The sequence below is a fragment of the Silene latifolia genome, chromosome 10 (assembly GCF_048544455.1).
Source record: "Silene latifolia isolate original U9 population chromosome 10, ASM4854445v1, whole genome shotgun sequence".
Classification (NCBI taxonomy): domain Eukaryota; kingdom Viridiplantae; phylum Streptophyta; class Magnoliopsida; order Caryophyllales; family Caryophyllaceae; genus Silene; species Silene latifolia.
This window is the reverse complement of record NC_133535.1, coordinates 161,584,588-161,598,897: the sequence shown is the minus strand read 5'-3', so window position 1 is coordinate 161,598,897 and position 14,310 is coordinate 161,584,588. Positions and strand designations below refer to the sequence as shown.

Sequence of the window (14,310 nt, the reverse complement as noted above, 5' to 3'; positions counted from 1 at the left end):
GACCCATTCCTCTCCGGTTCATATCTCCAGTGATAGTCAATCGGCACTCCATCTGGCTCACAATCCCGTGTTTCACGAGCGGACTAAACATATTGAAATTGATTGTCACTTTATTCGTGATGCCATTCAGGATGGTTTAATTACTACGTCCCATGTCTCTACCTCGATGCAATTGGCCGATGTTCTGACTAAGTCGCTTGGTGTGTCTCAGTTTGTATTTCTAGTTAGCAAGTTGGGCATTTTGAATCCCCATGCTCCAACTTGAGAGGGGGTAATAGGGTCGTATTTATGGGCCTTAGCTTAGTATCGTCTTACGAATGTAATGGGCTCGTAGTAATGTAACCCTAGCTACCGATTGTACTATATATTTCATAAAACGTAATGGAAGAGGCAAGGTTAACGTTCTCACAATTTATCAGCAATTTTTGCCACAAATAAAATATTCAGTATCCTATATTTCTATACACAAAAAAGTTCTAGCTCCAAACATTATAGTGTTTGTATAAAGTATAATATAGATTATAGAGTACAATTAAAGACTATAATTAATATAAATAAAATCTCCAAAATCTTATGGGGTTGGAGACATTGATTTGAAATTGCGAATGGTGAAAGGGTGGTTATATGGATGGAGTATCCTGCAAATACGATGCACTTTCAAATTACTCGCCAGCCGCCACTAATTTTCCGACATGGTGAATATTCAGATTGTCTATGGTACATGACAATAATCTTTGTAGTATTGCAGTAGTAATAGTTTGACTTCGCATTTCTAGTAAAAATGGATACTATAGTTCAACTTCTCACAGTATTCAGTGAGCAAATATCACCTTATTGGTCTTTTATGAAACCTTCTCACATGTGAAATCGTCATTGCAAATTTAATCATTACTGTATTTTGTTACCAACCCATGAAGAAAAGCTGAAAAGTCTTTTCGTGTTCCTAAGACCTTTCTTAGTTAGTGTCATACTCTCAATATCAAATAAACTTTCTAAACCCATTTTTACGTTTGAAGAGTCTCAATATCAAGCATCCATATCAAGTGTGTATAGCCACTCATATATACGAGACAACATCACTGAGTAATGACTTCCAAGACCCTTTGCCACGTCCACAACGACAAGAGAGAGTTCCACTTCATATGGACAAAGAAGTTTTCGTTGTAGAACCTAACCATCTTAATAAGCACTGGTTTCTGATAATATAGCAAGTTCAAATATAATCCAATGATCTCGACCCATATCCGTCTCCCCCAAGTCCAATTCCAATTCCAATTCCATGGGTTTCCCAAACACTATTTTGGAATTGGAATTGGAATTGAATTCAAACACTTGAATTTCTACAATTGAAATCATGAAAATGAAATCAATTCCGCGTTTCCAAACACTACCTCAAATTATTTCTATCAACGTCAAAACCCGTCAAAATATGAATCAAAACACGTAAAGAATCAACATTAAAATTAAACTCAGTTTGATTTTGGGCAGATTCATAGTATTCCAATGCAGATAAAGGTTGATTCTTTAACTTCAATAGCATATTTATTTCATCTAATTCAGAAGAAAGGCCAATTACAAGTGTAGAGTAGACAGACAATGTAATGCCTTTACCTGGTCGTGTGATTAAGCAGGTGAAGACTAGATTGAGTCTCAATTTGCGAAGTCAAAATGTATTAGCAAAAGCTAGAAAAGCTAGAGGCTGGATAGAACGAGTAAGTAATTATATGAATGGACATCATCGACACATCTGTTTATAACAGCGAGCCTTTCAGCTTAACGGTACAATCGATGTTAGCACACAAAACTTTCAGCATATGCTTACGCCTTAAGGACCTAATGATGGATCTAACATACAAGTATACAACTTTCAGTTCATCTCGAAAACTCCTACATCAGGTGTAACAGAAACCATTTTCGCAAAACCAAGACTGATACGGAGTACATTTTAATTATAAGAGATGTCTTGTAAAGCAAAACTTAGCAGACATCACTACACTACACTACAAGGCTGGAACAATTTAGCGACTAAAATTTCCATAGCAATAATAATGCTCTCGTTGCTGCAATGCTGCATTATCAATTCAGAGACTTCTAGTCGACTTAAGAGTATGATCAACAGCCTCAATCTATTTGTACCTCATCCTGTAGGCAATGGACGACTGAAATTAGCTCGCATTTTAAAAAAAACGGAAAACAAAGAGAGAGAATTTGATCAAGGGGTATACTAGGCAATTTGCAGGCAGGAGAAGCATGTGTGTAACGGCCATGTTTTACGAAGTGGTAAGAGTTGGAATTGAATAAGTTACGAAAAGTCTTACCTTGCGCTGACCGTATTGCCTCGTTTATATAGGTTAGGGTTAGGATACATGGCATTTCTCAAAACTTCCCTGCCTGAAGTTGGAGCCATGTCCTCCAACAAACAGCTTAAGCAAATGCAACTTCTGAAGTATCTTCTCTAGTCAAGTTGCCATTCACGAGAGAATCGAACGTGATTCTGTCTAAAGAAAGACCTCTCTCGAGCATTTCATCGTACAATCTGAAAGCCTCAGGCAAATTACCCTGTTTGAAGTATCCGAAGATGAGCGCATTATACACAAAAGAATTACGACTTAGTCCCTTCTCTTCCATTTCATTAAATAGCTCTCGTGCGTTTTCCAACTGGTGTTTCTTACACAAACCATTCACCAAAACAGTATAAGTAACAGCATCGGGCTGAATTCCTTTTGACAGCATTTCGGTATATAAATCTGAAGCCATATTCAGTTTACCTTCCTTTAACAGTCCATCAATAAGAGTAGTGTATGTTTTCGTGTCACACGACATTCCTTGTTCTATCATTTTCTCATGGAAGGAAAGCGCGGCTTCCATGTTGCTCAAGTCTCTATAGCCACTAATCATACTGTTGTAAATATATTTGTTCGGAGACAATCCTTTGTCGAGAAGTTCATTGAAAAGTCTATTTGCACTTCCCATGTCCTTTTTTTTACAAAAACCATCAATCAGAGAGCCGTAAGCTGTAACGTCCAATTCAAGACCCGTATTTTTCATCTCGTTCAGGACCTCCAAAGCACGATCAACATTATTGATTTTGTAGAACCCGTTAAACAACACTGTGTATGTAACTACATTAGGGGATAATCCCTTTTCACTCAATTTATTATACACCGATAAAGCAGAATCCATATCACCTTCCCTCACGAATCCATCAATTATGGAATTATATGTCTTGGTAGACGGCGTAAAATTTCCTTCATTTATGAACATCTTTAGTTTATCCAATGCCTGAGACGTCCGGCCATCTTTGCACAAGCCACAAATGATAGAGTTGTATGTGTGTGGTGTACCAGCAACCTTGCAGCTCACCATATCATCGTACAAGCCAAACGCCTTTTTCACCTCACCTTTCTTGAAATACCCATCCATTAAAATCGTGAAGGTGATAGCATTGGGTTTAAGATCTTTGTCAATCATCTCGACATATACTTTATCCGCCATAACAACATTTCCTTCCTTACAATAACCAAGCAAAAGGTGATTGTACGACACCAAAGTTGGTTTAATTCCACGGTTAACCATCTTATCCCATAACTGCTGAGCTTCACCAACCTTATTATTACAACACAGCCAGGAAATGAGAATGTTATACGAGGAAAAATCGGCCAAATCACTTTCGCTAGCTTTGTTCAACTGCTCATATGCTTTATCCAGTGAACAATCATTCAGAAACCCTTTAATTAACGAATTAACATTAAACACACTCGGTGCAATTCCCATTTTAATCATTTGGTCATAAAGCTCATAACCCTTCTCAATTTTTCCCATTGAGCAACACCCATCAATCAAAACCGCGAAAGTGACCTTATTAGGAGAAAGTCTAGCCTCATTCATATTATTGAACAAGCTCAATGCACTCTCTAAATCACCCGATACACAATAACCTTTAATCAAGCTAGTGGCAACCACCAAATTCATTGGTCTACCACAAGAAACCATTTCATTCTTCAACCTCAAAGCTTCAACCATATTGCGATCCTTCACGCACGCAATGATCACCTCCGTAAATGTGCCTTGTGAAGGCACCCAACCCTTCTCTTTCATTTCCCTCAACAACTCACAAGCCCCATTCACATCACCATTCTTCGAAAATGCTCCAACTCCACAACCATACAAACAAGCATCCAATACTAACCCCCTCTCCTTCGCCTTCCGAAAAACCTCCACAGCCTGCCACGGCTTCCCTTCTTTCAAACATGCTCTCATCATTAATCGTATCGTCTCACAATCACCAAAAATTCCTCCACCACACAACCTATCATACAACTCCCAAGCCAACTTAATTGAATTCATTCTAACCAACATTTTCAACAGAAAATTAACATGTAATAAGCATACATTCATATCATTCTCAACCATCCAATTAAAACAACTAATTGCATCATTAATTCTACGAGCACTCGCATAACAAATCAACAAATAATGAAAAACCCTTGAATCAATCGCAAAATTAAACCTTTTACCAGTATCAATAAGGCAATTAATCATTGTTATAGCATCCGGGCATTGTTCAATTCCAACCAATTTTCTCAAATTATTTCTATCAACATTAAAACCCGTCAAAATATGAATCAAAACACATAAAGAATCAACATTAAAATTAAACCCAGTTTGTTTTTGGGCAGATTCATAGTATTCCAATGCAGATAAAGGTTGATTCTTTAACTTCAATAGCATATTTATTTCATCTAATTCAGAAGAAAGTTCAGTTTTTTGATATTTTTGTGAAGTGGATAATTGGGAAATTGCATGTTTTGTAACATTATAAATAGGAGATCACAAAATCTCATTTGTGACGGCACGTATCCGTCATTTTGGAGTGACGGATACCATTTCCTCTCACAAATGACCCAAATAGAGGAGAGAGGGAAGCACATGGGGGTGCCCCCACCTTGTCCCCCCTATCCGTTTTGTGAGTGGCATTACCCGTCACTTGCTCCAACCCGTCTTCAGCAAGACTAACTGATAGGAGATTGTAAAATGGGGTTTTGGTAAATGGAGGGTTTAACAGTCGAAAGTGATGATAGAATTACAGAAATTGGTTTATGTGTTGAGTTAGTTGAGTAACAACGTAGTAATTGTGAGGAAATACTTACTGATTTTGGAAAAGTATTCATCTCTAAGATGATGATGATGATGATAGCCTTCTGGAGTTCTGGGTAGTGACTAGTAGAGAAAGAATTGTGATTTTGTGAGCTTTGTTCTTGTTTGGAGATTTTGAGGATGACACGGCTAGAAGTCTATAGGCGGGCAGTTCGCAATCGGGGTCCCCCGGGTCTGTCATGAGTCGGGTCAAAGCGGTTTGAGTCATAGCGGGTTCAGCTTCTTTCGGGTCAACGGGTTTGAGTTGGTTATTGTTCATATAGGGTTATTGTCGAAGCGGGTCGTAATCGGGTGATTGTAGATCTGACAAACGGGTCAAACAGGTCGGGTTCAAGTTGAGCCAATTCGGATCGGGTCAGTTCTGGTCCGTCTTATTAGCAGGTTAGTTCGGGTCAGATCGGGTTGTTTGGGTTTTGAGTGTTTTCTGGATATGTTGGTCACGTAATTTCCGATTCAAGCGGATCGGGTTATTTCGGGTTAATGATTAAGAGAAAAAGAAAATATGTTTAGTGTTGTTATTCCCTATATTTAGCACACGATCCATTATCCTACATTGCTTGAAAATGGCAGACACGAAAATGACATGAACTCGACTTAACCCAATCTGATCCTACCCATTCTTGCAAACACCAAAGTGACCCGATTTGAACTACACTTGACAAAACTAACCTGACTAAAATAACCCCCGACCAGTAGACCTGGCAAATTAAAATTGACAAAAACCCTGTAAATGGAGAATTACACTTAAGATACTGTCAAAATATATGGAATGTTTTAGTTGACTAACTTTAGTATCTTCCATTCTTCCCTTATTGCAGCAGCCTTCCTAAGTCCCTTGTCTCACTTTACTTGCTGAACTCGTACGTGCTAAACAAAAACAGTGTGATCCCGAATTATGTCACCAAGACCACAACCTCTATCACCGTCCCAATAGCGACTACAACCCAGTAGGTGGCAGCTCCAACCTGGTTTTGTGTTCAAACAACAAAACTGCTTCGTGATGGCCTTTCCCGACTGTCCCGAGCTAGCAGCACCATCCAATACCTACCTTGATTCAAAACCTAAGTTCTCAATGATGCACGCCGTTTCCTTCATTTTGGCAGGCTCATAGGATCATCACCAACATCGCACCCTCCTCCAACGCACGTCCCCTTTATTATGTCATAGTCAAACCGATCCTCCATTCTAACATGATCGACTACCCCACTCTTCCTCAACATCCACTCCGACAAGCTCCCACATTACCAAGCCTTACCCTGCCCCCTGCCCTCCCTAAAATATCCTGGTCCCTAGCCCGTGTCCATAAATTCCTAAATATTGAACACACATAATGAAACCCCACTACAGATGCTAAAGCCAAAGGCAAACTCAAGGCAAGGGCAGCTAAAGGGCATAGCAGCGATAGCGGTGTCAAGGCAGCAAGGACAGACACTGAGCTCAAGGAAAGCCTTATGTTAATGAACCAACACCATGTTGATAGTTTGATACTACTAATTGTTCTAGCTGAATCTGAAATTGAAAACGTTACTAAAATGTAGTATATTACAATAACAGCATGAAGTCGGTATATATTACATAGTACATAATGCAGTAAAAGAGAAGGAATTACTATATCGTTATTCATTACAAAGATCTATTATGCATCATTGTTCTCGTGTATCTGAGTTCATACCAAATATTTATTTAGGAATTTTCATTGAACCTCCTCTTGAACCTGTTCACCCTTACTTTCACTGGCACATAAATTCTATCGCCAAGATCCTCAACATACCGAAAATAAGCTTGTCTCCAACTCCTCTTTATTACCAATGTCCCGACGACACCCCAAAATCCGGTAGCAACACCAGACATTACGGCTAGGATGAACCACATCTTATCATATTTATCTTCTTTCTCAACATTATGTTTTCCAGCGGTAGGATTAACATTTGTTAAACTTGGTGGCGGATCAGGTTTAGTGCAGTTTGGCAAGGGAAATCCGCATAAACCCGAATTGCCCGCATAGATAGATGGGTCGTCAAGAGTTTGGAGTTGACTACCTGTTGGAATAGGGCCATGTAGGTTGTTATTGGACAAATTCAACTTGCTTAGCCATGATATGGAAGACAAGCTTTGTGGTATAGTCCCTGTAAGATGGTTATTCGACAAGTCCAAAGATTCGATCTGCCCCAGGTTGCCTATATTTTCTGGAATGTAACCTGTTAAATGATTATATGACAAGTTCAACGCAAACAATGCGGATATGTTTGTGAGCTCCTCAGGTATTGTGCTGACTAAATAATTGCTTGAGAGGTCGATTATGGACGAAAACCCTGTTGTTCCAGTGCTTACTTCAACAATTCCCTTGACAGTTTCTATAATTTGTATGTCCAGAGCATTATCGAGTATTATAACACGGTCAAATCCAATGGAGCCTAAACAGTGAGGAATTTTCCCTGTCAAACAATTTTGATTCAGTTGTAATACTAACAGAGACTTGAGCTCGCAGAGCTGTGAGCGAATGGGACCACTAAAATGATTTCCTCTTAGACTGAGGATTTGCAGATCTATATGCGATAACGGTACCATTCCAAATTGTATCTCTCCGGACAACATGTTGTCACTGAGGTCAAGCACCATTAAAAAGTTTCCAATATTAAAAAGTGATGAAGCATTTTTTCCATCAAAGACTTCCCCTGTTAGCAGATTGGAAGACAAATCAATCACTTGAATAACTTCTAAATTGCCCAGCCATTTAGGTATTGTCCCGGTAAGCAAGTTGTTGTGAAGGTCCAGCCACCAGATGTTACAGCTATAATAAGGTCCATCACAAGCTATATGGTGTGGCAAGGATCCTATAAGAAAGTTAAAACTGTTTAAATAAATAAAATCACGAGTTACCATGGTATAATATCTAACACAATCAACTCCGCATGTGAGTGTTTTCGAGCATTTACCGCCGGTCTCAAGCCCTGAGAAAGAAAGAGAGTTGCGGTAGGTCTGTGACATCACTGGACTCTCATTAGATAACTTTTTGAAATCAAATTGATCTATAAACTCATAGTAGAAAATAAAAATCATGTATCTTTCTTAAAAGAAAACTCTTGCATATTCTAATAAATTCATGGCGAATTAATCTAATTTCAAAAACATGTATTTTCTCCTTAAAATATTCAAAATTCGTAATTAATTCATCATGATTCGTGAATTAAGTTTTCCAAAGTTGAATGGTTAACAATATTAGGGTTTGTTTGGATTGAGGGTAAAAGGAGGAGAATGAATAAGGGAGTGATAGGTAAGGTGCATTTTCCATGTTTGGCATGAGTGTAATTTACCCCGAGATTATTTCATGGATTTCAAGCAAGTCGTTAAACATTAAAATGAGTATGATGAAAACTATAAAGGTTATAGATATAATTGATTTTATTTCAAAAAATGCAAGAGGAAAACATTCTAAATGAAATAGGGTGTTTATTTTTGATGTTTTATGCATTATTTCTCGCACAGGCCTCAAATTCTCAAATACAGCCTCCTACCCACGACAAACATTGAATGTAAATAAAGGTTTCAAGAAAAAAAACTATATATTGAACCTGTAAGTCGATTGCCAGAAAGTAGTATTGATTGAAGAGAGCTAGAGTTCCACAGCCATTTGGGCAATTCTCCTGAGATGCCCGTATCAGAAAGGTCCAAGAATTCAATCTGAGTTTGATTTCTTAACCATTGAGGAAACACCGTGTTTATGACACAAGAACGAACAATAAAAAATCGAAGTTGAAAGGGAGGTCGCCAATTTAAACTCGAGTCAAGATTGAGATTAAGATGGTTTAAACTCAAATCCAAATACGACAATTTTGAGAGGTTACCAATTCCGAAGAAGGTACCATGGAAAGAGTTTGATGAGATGTCTAGGTGCTTTATACGGGTTAAATGTCTTATAAAATCTGGAATCAATCCGCTCAACTTATTATTTGACAAATCCAAATACGTCAAAGTTGACAACAAATTCACAAAAGATGCAGGAATTCCACCTTTAAACTCATTGTATGAAAGATCAAGGTGATTCAAGTTTGTGAGTTTTCCCATCGAAGACGGCAAACTACCATTCATCGAAGTACCACACAGATCAAGGTAATTCAAGTTTGTAAGTTGTCCCAACGAAGACGGCAATTTACCATTCATCATATTATATGATAGAGCAAGGTATTGCAACTCAAAAGCAGCACACCCTGATAAACCCATCAAAGGCTCTAGAAAATCTCCTTGGAAAATAAAATTGTTGGACAAATCCAAGTGTTTGAAATTGCAAGGATTTCCCATTATCCCCAAAATTCCACCTTCCACATAGCTAAACTGATTCATACTCACATCAAGAAATTCGAGGTGGCTCATGGCTCTAAGCCACAACGGAACTGATCCATTAAAGTGATTGTGAGAGAGAGAGAGGGATCGAAGAGAAACCATATTTTTAAAAATAGATGGAAGTGGGCCTTCAAAGGCATTTGAAGAAAGATCAAGATGTTGAAGAGTGGGGAAAAATGAGCCAGAAGTATTCCCTGTATAAAATGCCTCTGATAGATGCGAGTTGTGTAATTCGCAATAAGAACCAGAAGTATTTCCCATAATCCCCATAATCCCACCTTCAACATAATTAAAGAAATTGGAACTCAAATCAAGAACTTCGAGATGCCTCATGGTTCTAAGCCAGAATGGAACTGATCCATTAAATCTATTGTAACTGAGAGAGAGGGATCGAAGAGAAACCATATTTTTAAAAATAGATGGAAGTGGGCCTTCAAAGGCATTTGACGAAAGATCAAGATGTTGAAGAGTGGGAAAAAATGAACCAGAAGTATTCTCTGCAAATGCCTCTGATAGATGCGAGTTGTGTAATTCGCAACGAGACAGACTAAGTGCTGAAAGAGAAGGAAGTGTGCTGAGCACTTTAAATGTGTCGTGTGACCGGGATAGGTCATACCCGCTCATGTCAAGAGACTGCAATTTTATAAGACTGGATCCCCATTTGAAATCATCATTATATATATCACCTGATGTATAGGAAACATGAAGATCAAGGTGTACCAAATTTGTGAGATTCCCAAGTTGAGGCGGAAAGAGGCCAAAAAAGTTAGCTGAAGAGAGATTTAGATACCTCAAATGCGTCAAAGATCCTATGAATTCTGGAATGTGACTCCCATAAAAGTAATTCCCGCTCAAGTCCAAGTAAGTTAGGAGCTTAAGTTCAAGCAAAGCCGGACTTATTCCAGAAGATACCATGGAAACATCATCATTCGGCATACAAATTATATTATCGAGATTATCATCATAGCCATAATCATCATCAAAGTAATTATAATGTGGCGGCATAGCACGGAGATTCAACTTGACGACATTGTTAGTGATATTGTCACAAGTGACTCCGTGCCATTGACAACAATCTTCACCAACCCATGAAGTAAGGCGGTTCAAAGGATCTTTGGTAAAGCTCTGTTTGAACTTTAACAAAGCTTCAAGTTCGTGCTTTTTGCACCTAACGAAGCCTAAGGATTCGGGTTCTTTGCCATGTCCATATTGTGATGAATGGAACATATGCAAAAGAACAATAACAAAGAGGAAGCAGGTTCTTCCCATAATACTAAAAGTGGAAATTAATTAGTTTTAATATTCTGTTTTTGTGACTGATATCTTCCAAGTTTTCAGTGGTGCTTTAATATATATTTGAGGATATTTGAAAAATCTAGTGTTGAGTCTTGACTAATAAATACTCCGTACATTGCAATTTCACATCCAAACATCCATGTCAACAAAATTTTCTACACCCTTTTTTACGTTGCAAAATTCTTGACTAATAAATACATTCAAAACACCCATATCAAATCAAATGTGTATTTGAAATTCATATGGAGCTCAAGTCAAGGTCTTCTGTTTCCTGTACGCCACTGTTGTAGGATTATAAATTTATTAAAAACGGTTAGGGCCACATCGACAAACACCCATAACGAAAAAGGAGAGAAAGTTACTCAACCTGTCGTAACTCATATATTTATAGATTTTTTATAGACTGCTGTAAATGAGTCAAAATTTAAATTACTTAGTCACGAAATTTTCTACATGTTTGATTATTAAGCTTGAAAACATAGAGCATTGGGGTTCTGCCTCACTACCTCCTATTGAGCCCACCTCTTCACTCCGTTGACGAACTCGAATGTCCTGTCCGTCTCGGTCATTTCCGTAATCTCGAGCATGCACGATGAAAATTCCCTCACATAATCCCGGATTGATTTGGTGTGCTTTACTTCCTTCAGCTTCTTCCGAGCGACAAACTCGGTGTTCTTGGGGTAGAAGTGATCCTTCAAAATCCTCTTGAAATCGGCCCACGATGTTACGCCCGCTTCGATTTCCTTGTACCTATCCCGCCACCACATCTTGGCATCGTCCACCAAGTACATACTTGCCGTGTCGACTTTCCCTTCATCGGAAGTATTACTCCATATCGAAGACAAAGTTATCGACCGCTTTCGAATACCTCACCCCATCGTAGGTTCGGGGTTGGGGCGCCTTCACCTTACGGCGCCCTAAATATTTCCTGTCATTGGTCACCGCTTTCAAGAGCGTGGCGCAAGTGTTCTCTAGCTCCTCGATCTTTCGATGGAGATGAATGATTTATTCCGACCGATTGTCGGGTATTGCCTCACTGATCGCTTGGATCCGGGCATCCATCTTGATCATTGCCGACTTGAAGCCACTAACCGTCTTTTCCAACTCCTCGAGGCTCTCCCCCATTCGGATTACGATGCCCTCGTGTTTTGGAAGTCAATTGTCGAACGCATCCTCTAACTATCCCACTCGTTCTTCCATGGTTTTGCCCATTTTCTCGATTCCGATGAACAAATGCGGCTTGCAGAAACCCGTCCGAAAACCGGGCTCTAATACCAAATGTCGCGGTCCGGTACTTTTGCCGGATCGTGGTACGCACCCTTGCCCAACTCTAGGGCAAGAATGCAAGCAACAAGGGTCTCGTACTAGTGAGGGATCGCCCACTAGCATGCTTCTCGATACTCGGGGTGTGTGTCGGGAATCCTAGTCACGATTATCAAAGTCTGGCACACGAAAGCAATAAAAGTAAGCAATACGATTATTGAAAGCAAGAGACAAGCAATATCAAGCTTAAAGATGAGAAGCGGTTTATATAGACTAGCACCTCTCATAGAGGCAAATTTGATAGTTTTGTCCTAGTAGCAGGATACATTGAATGTGTAGAATAGCGATATGTTTTCTAAACGCCTAAAAACATATCTTAAACTAAAAATGAGACTCCAAGATTCGACACGCAAGAAGTAGTCTTGTAATACTAAATGAAACTAAAAACAGAAATGAAAATACATAAGCGGAAATATAAAATCTAAGGGCTCGAAGTAAAAGGACCACGCACGCAATTCTCAGGGATTATGCGGCTAAAGTGCGGCTCCTTACATTAGGCCTATACATATGTCCAACAGCCCATTTTTAAGCTGCAAGATTCTAGATCATGTGTATTAACATTCAGCTAGTTTTGCTTGTGACGGGTTAATCTCGTCACAAGCTTGTGACCTCTCACAAAAAGGGAGAGAGGACAAGGTGGGGCACCCCCCATATGCTTACCACTCACCTTTTAATGGGCATTTTGTGAGAGAAAACAGTATCTGTCACAAGCTTGTGACGGATATAGCCCGTCTTTAATGAGATTTTGTGATTAACATTTCATATGGGGCCAAGTCAAAGTCTTCTGTTTTCTTATACCCCATTGGAGAGTTAGGCCAACGTCCAACAAAAAGAAAAGGAGAGATTTGCTTTAATAAGGTCAAAAGCATTTTCATTGTAAAATCACGACCTATAATAGCGAGTAATATAATAATGTAAATTTGAAAAGTGAGAAAATTGTAACTAATATTTCGGTATTTACATTGTTCATTAGAGGCGACCGGATGAGCGACATTCCTAGTCTATTTAGCTCCACCACTGAGTGGAACACTGCATAAAAACACTAACAAAGAAAAAGTAGGATACTCCCCTCACAATAAGAGAAAATAATTTGAATATTTTATGTTAAGTGGTTGACCTCATAAAAAATTCCAATGGAGTTTGAGAAAAGAACATGATATGATTTAATATATGAGGAAAATTGACATTTATATGGAGCCAAGTCAAGGTCTTCTGTTTTCCTATACCCTTTTACACGGAAAAAAGAGTTTAGTATCATGCCGAAAAGAAGAGGGTTTTCACTTCATAAGATCAAAAAATAAATCATCGTAAAACTAACTGGTAGTAGAAAGAGTAGCTCATTGACTTATAGATTATATTGATAAGGTATATTAATCGAAAGAGTAGCTTAGAAAAAGTTTCTCTTATTTGAACAGTTCCTCACAGCGTAGCATACATATCAAGTTATGTGTCCCAAATTCCATAGCACGGGAGGTCTAACTAGTACTTACATAAGTTGGAGTCATGTGTTTGATTGCAAAGCTCAGAAACATCAAGTCTAGAAGTATTATGCGATTGTGCCAGCAAAATGAACGAAAAGCAGACAAAGATTGAATTCTCATTTCTCGTAAAAAGTGAATGACAGGTATATTATAGCCTGACTAAGATTTCAATGCAACAGAAGTGCAAACAAATTGTTGCCAAAAAAAATAAAAACTAATATCGGTAACACAAAAATTTCTATAAAATGGCATGGAGCCTAAACAACAAGGAATGTGTCATGTCAAATGATTCTGATCGAGTTCCAGAACTATAAGAAACATGAAGGTCCAAGTATGATTTCTCCTGAGATGCCAGTATTGGAAAGGTCCAAGTATTCAATATAAGTTTGATTTCTTAACCATCGACGAAACGCCGTGTTTATCACAGAATAACAGACACCAAGAACTTGAAGCTGAAAGGAAGGTCGCCAATTGAAACTGGGGTTGAGATTTAGACTCAGATTGTTGGAATTCATATCCAAATATGACAATTTCGAGAGGTTACCAATGCCGGAGACAATACCTTGGAGGGAGTTCGATGAGATGTCTAAGTGCTCTATCTGGTTTAAATGTCCAATAAAATCTGGATCCAATCCGCTCAAATAATTGTATGACAAATCCAAATATTTCAAAGCGGACAATTTCACAAAAGATGCAGGAACGCGACCTTCCA

At 38.6% G+C, this 14,310-nt stretch overlaps 2 protein-coding genes across 2 annotated transcripts; both read right to left on the bottom strand.

The window, feature by feature from the left end:
* Positions 1 to 1,583: 1,583 nt before the first annotated feature.
* Positions 1,584 to 5,247, bottom strand: LOC141606757 (uncharacterized). Its single transcript, XM_074426036.1, has 2 exons — positions 2,319 to 5,247; positions 1,584 to 2,142 (listed from the first exon to the last, which is right to left on the bottom strand). The coding sequence occupies exon 1, from the start codon at positions 4,729 to 4,731 to the stop codon at positions 2,425 to 2,427; it is 2,307 nt and encodes a 768-aa protein (XP_074282137.1). The 5' UTR covers positions 4,732 to 5,247; the 3' UTR covers positions 1,584 to 2,142; positions 2,319 to 2,424.
* A 1,593-nt stretch (positions 5,248 to 6,840) lies between these two features.
* On the bottom strand, positions 6,841 to 10,767 carry LOC141608807 (receptor-like protein EIX2). The gene is made up of 2 exons (XM_074428150.1): positions 8,730 to 10,767; positions 6,841 to 7,991 (listed from the first exon to the last, which is right to left on the bottom strand). Exons 1-2 carry the CDS (start codon positions 10,765 to 10,767, stop codon positions 6,841 to 6,843), a joined length of 3,189 nt encoding a protein of 1,062 aa, XP_074284251.1.
* Positions 10,768 to 14,310: the final 3,543 nt, after the last annotated feature.

Coding starts and splice junctions, on each gene's coding strand:
- LOC141606757 (XM_074426036.1), bottom strand. CDS start 4,731: ATGCTATTGAAGTTAAAGAATCAACCTTTATCTGCATTGGAATACTAT.
- LOC141608807 (XM_074428150.1), bottom strand. CDS start 10,767: ATGGGAAGAACCTGCTTCCTCTTTGTTATTGTTCTTTTGCATATGTTC. Junction 7,992..8,729: donor TTCTGGCAATCGACTTACAG/GTTCAATATATA, acceptor ACTTTCTTATAG/GATCCTTGCCACACCATATA.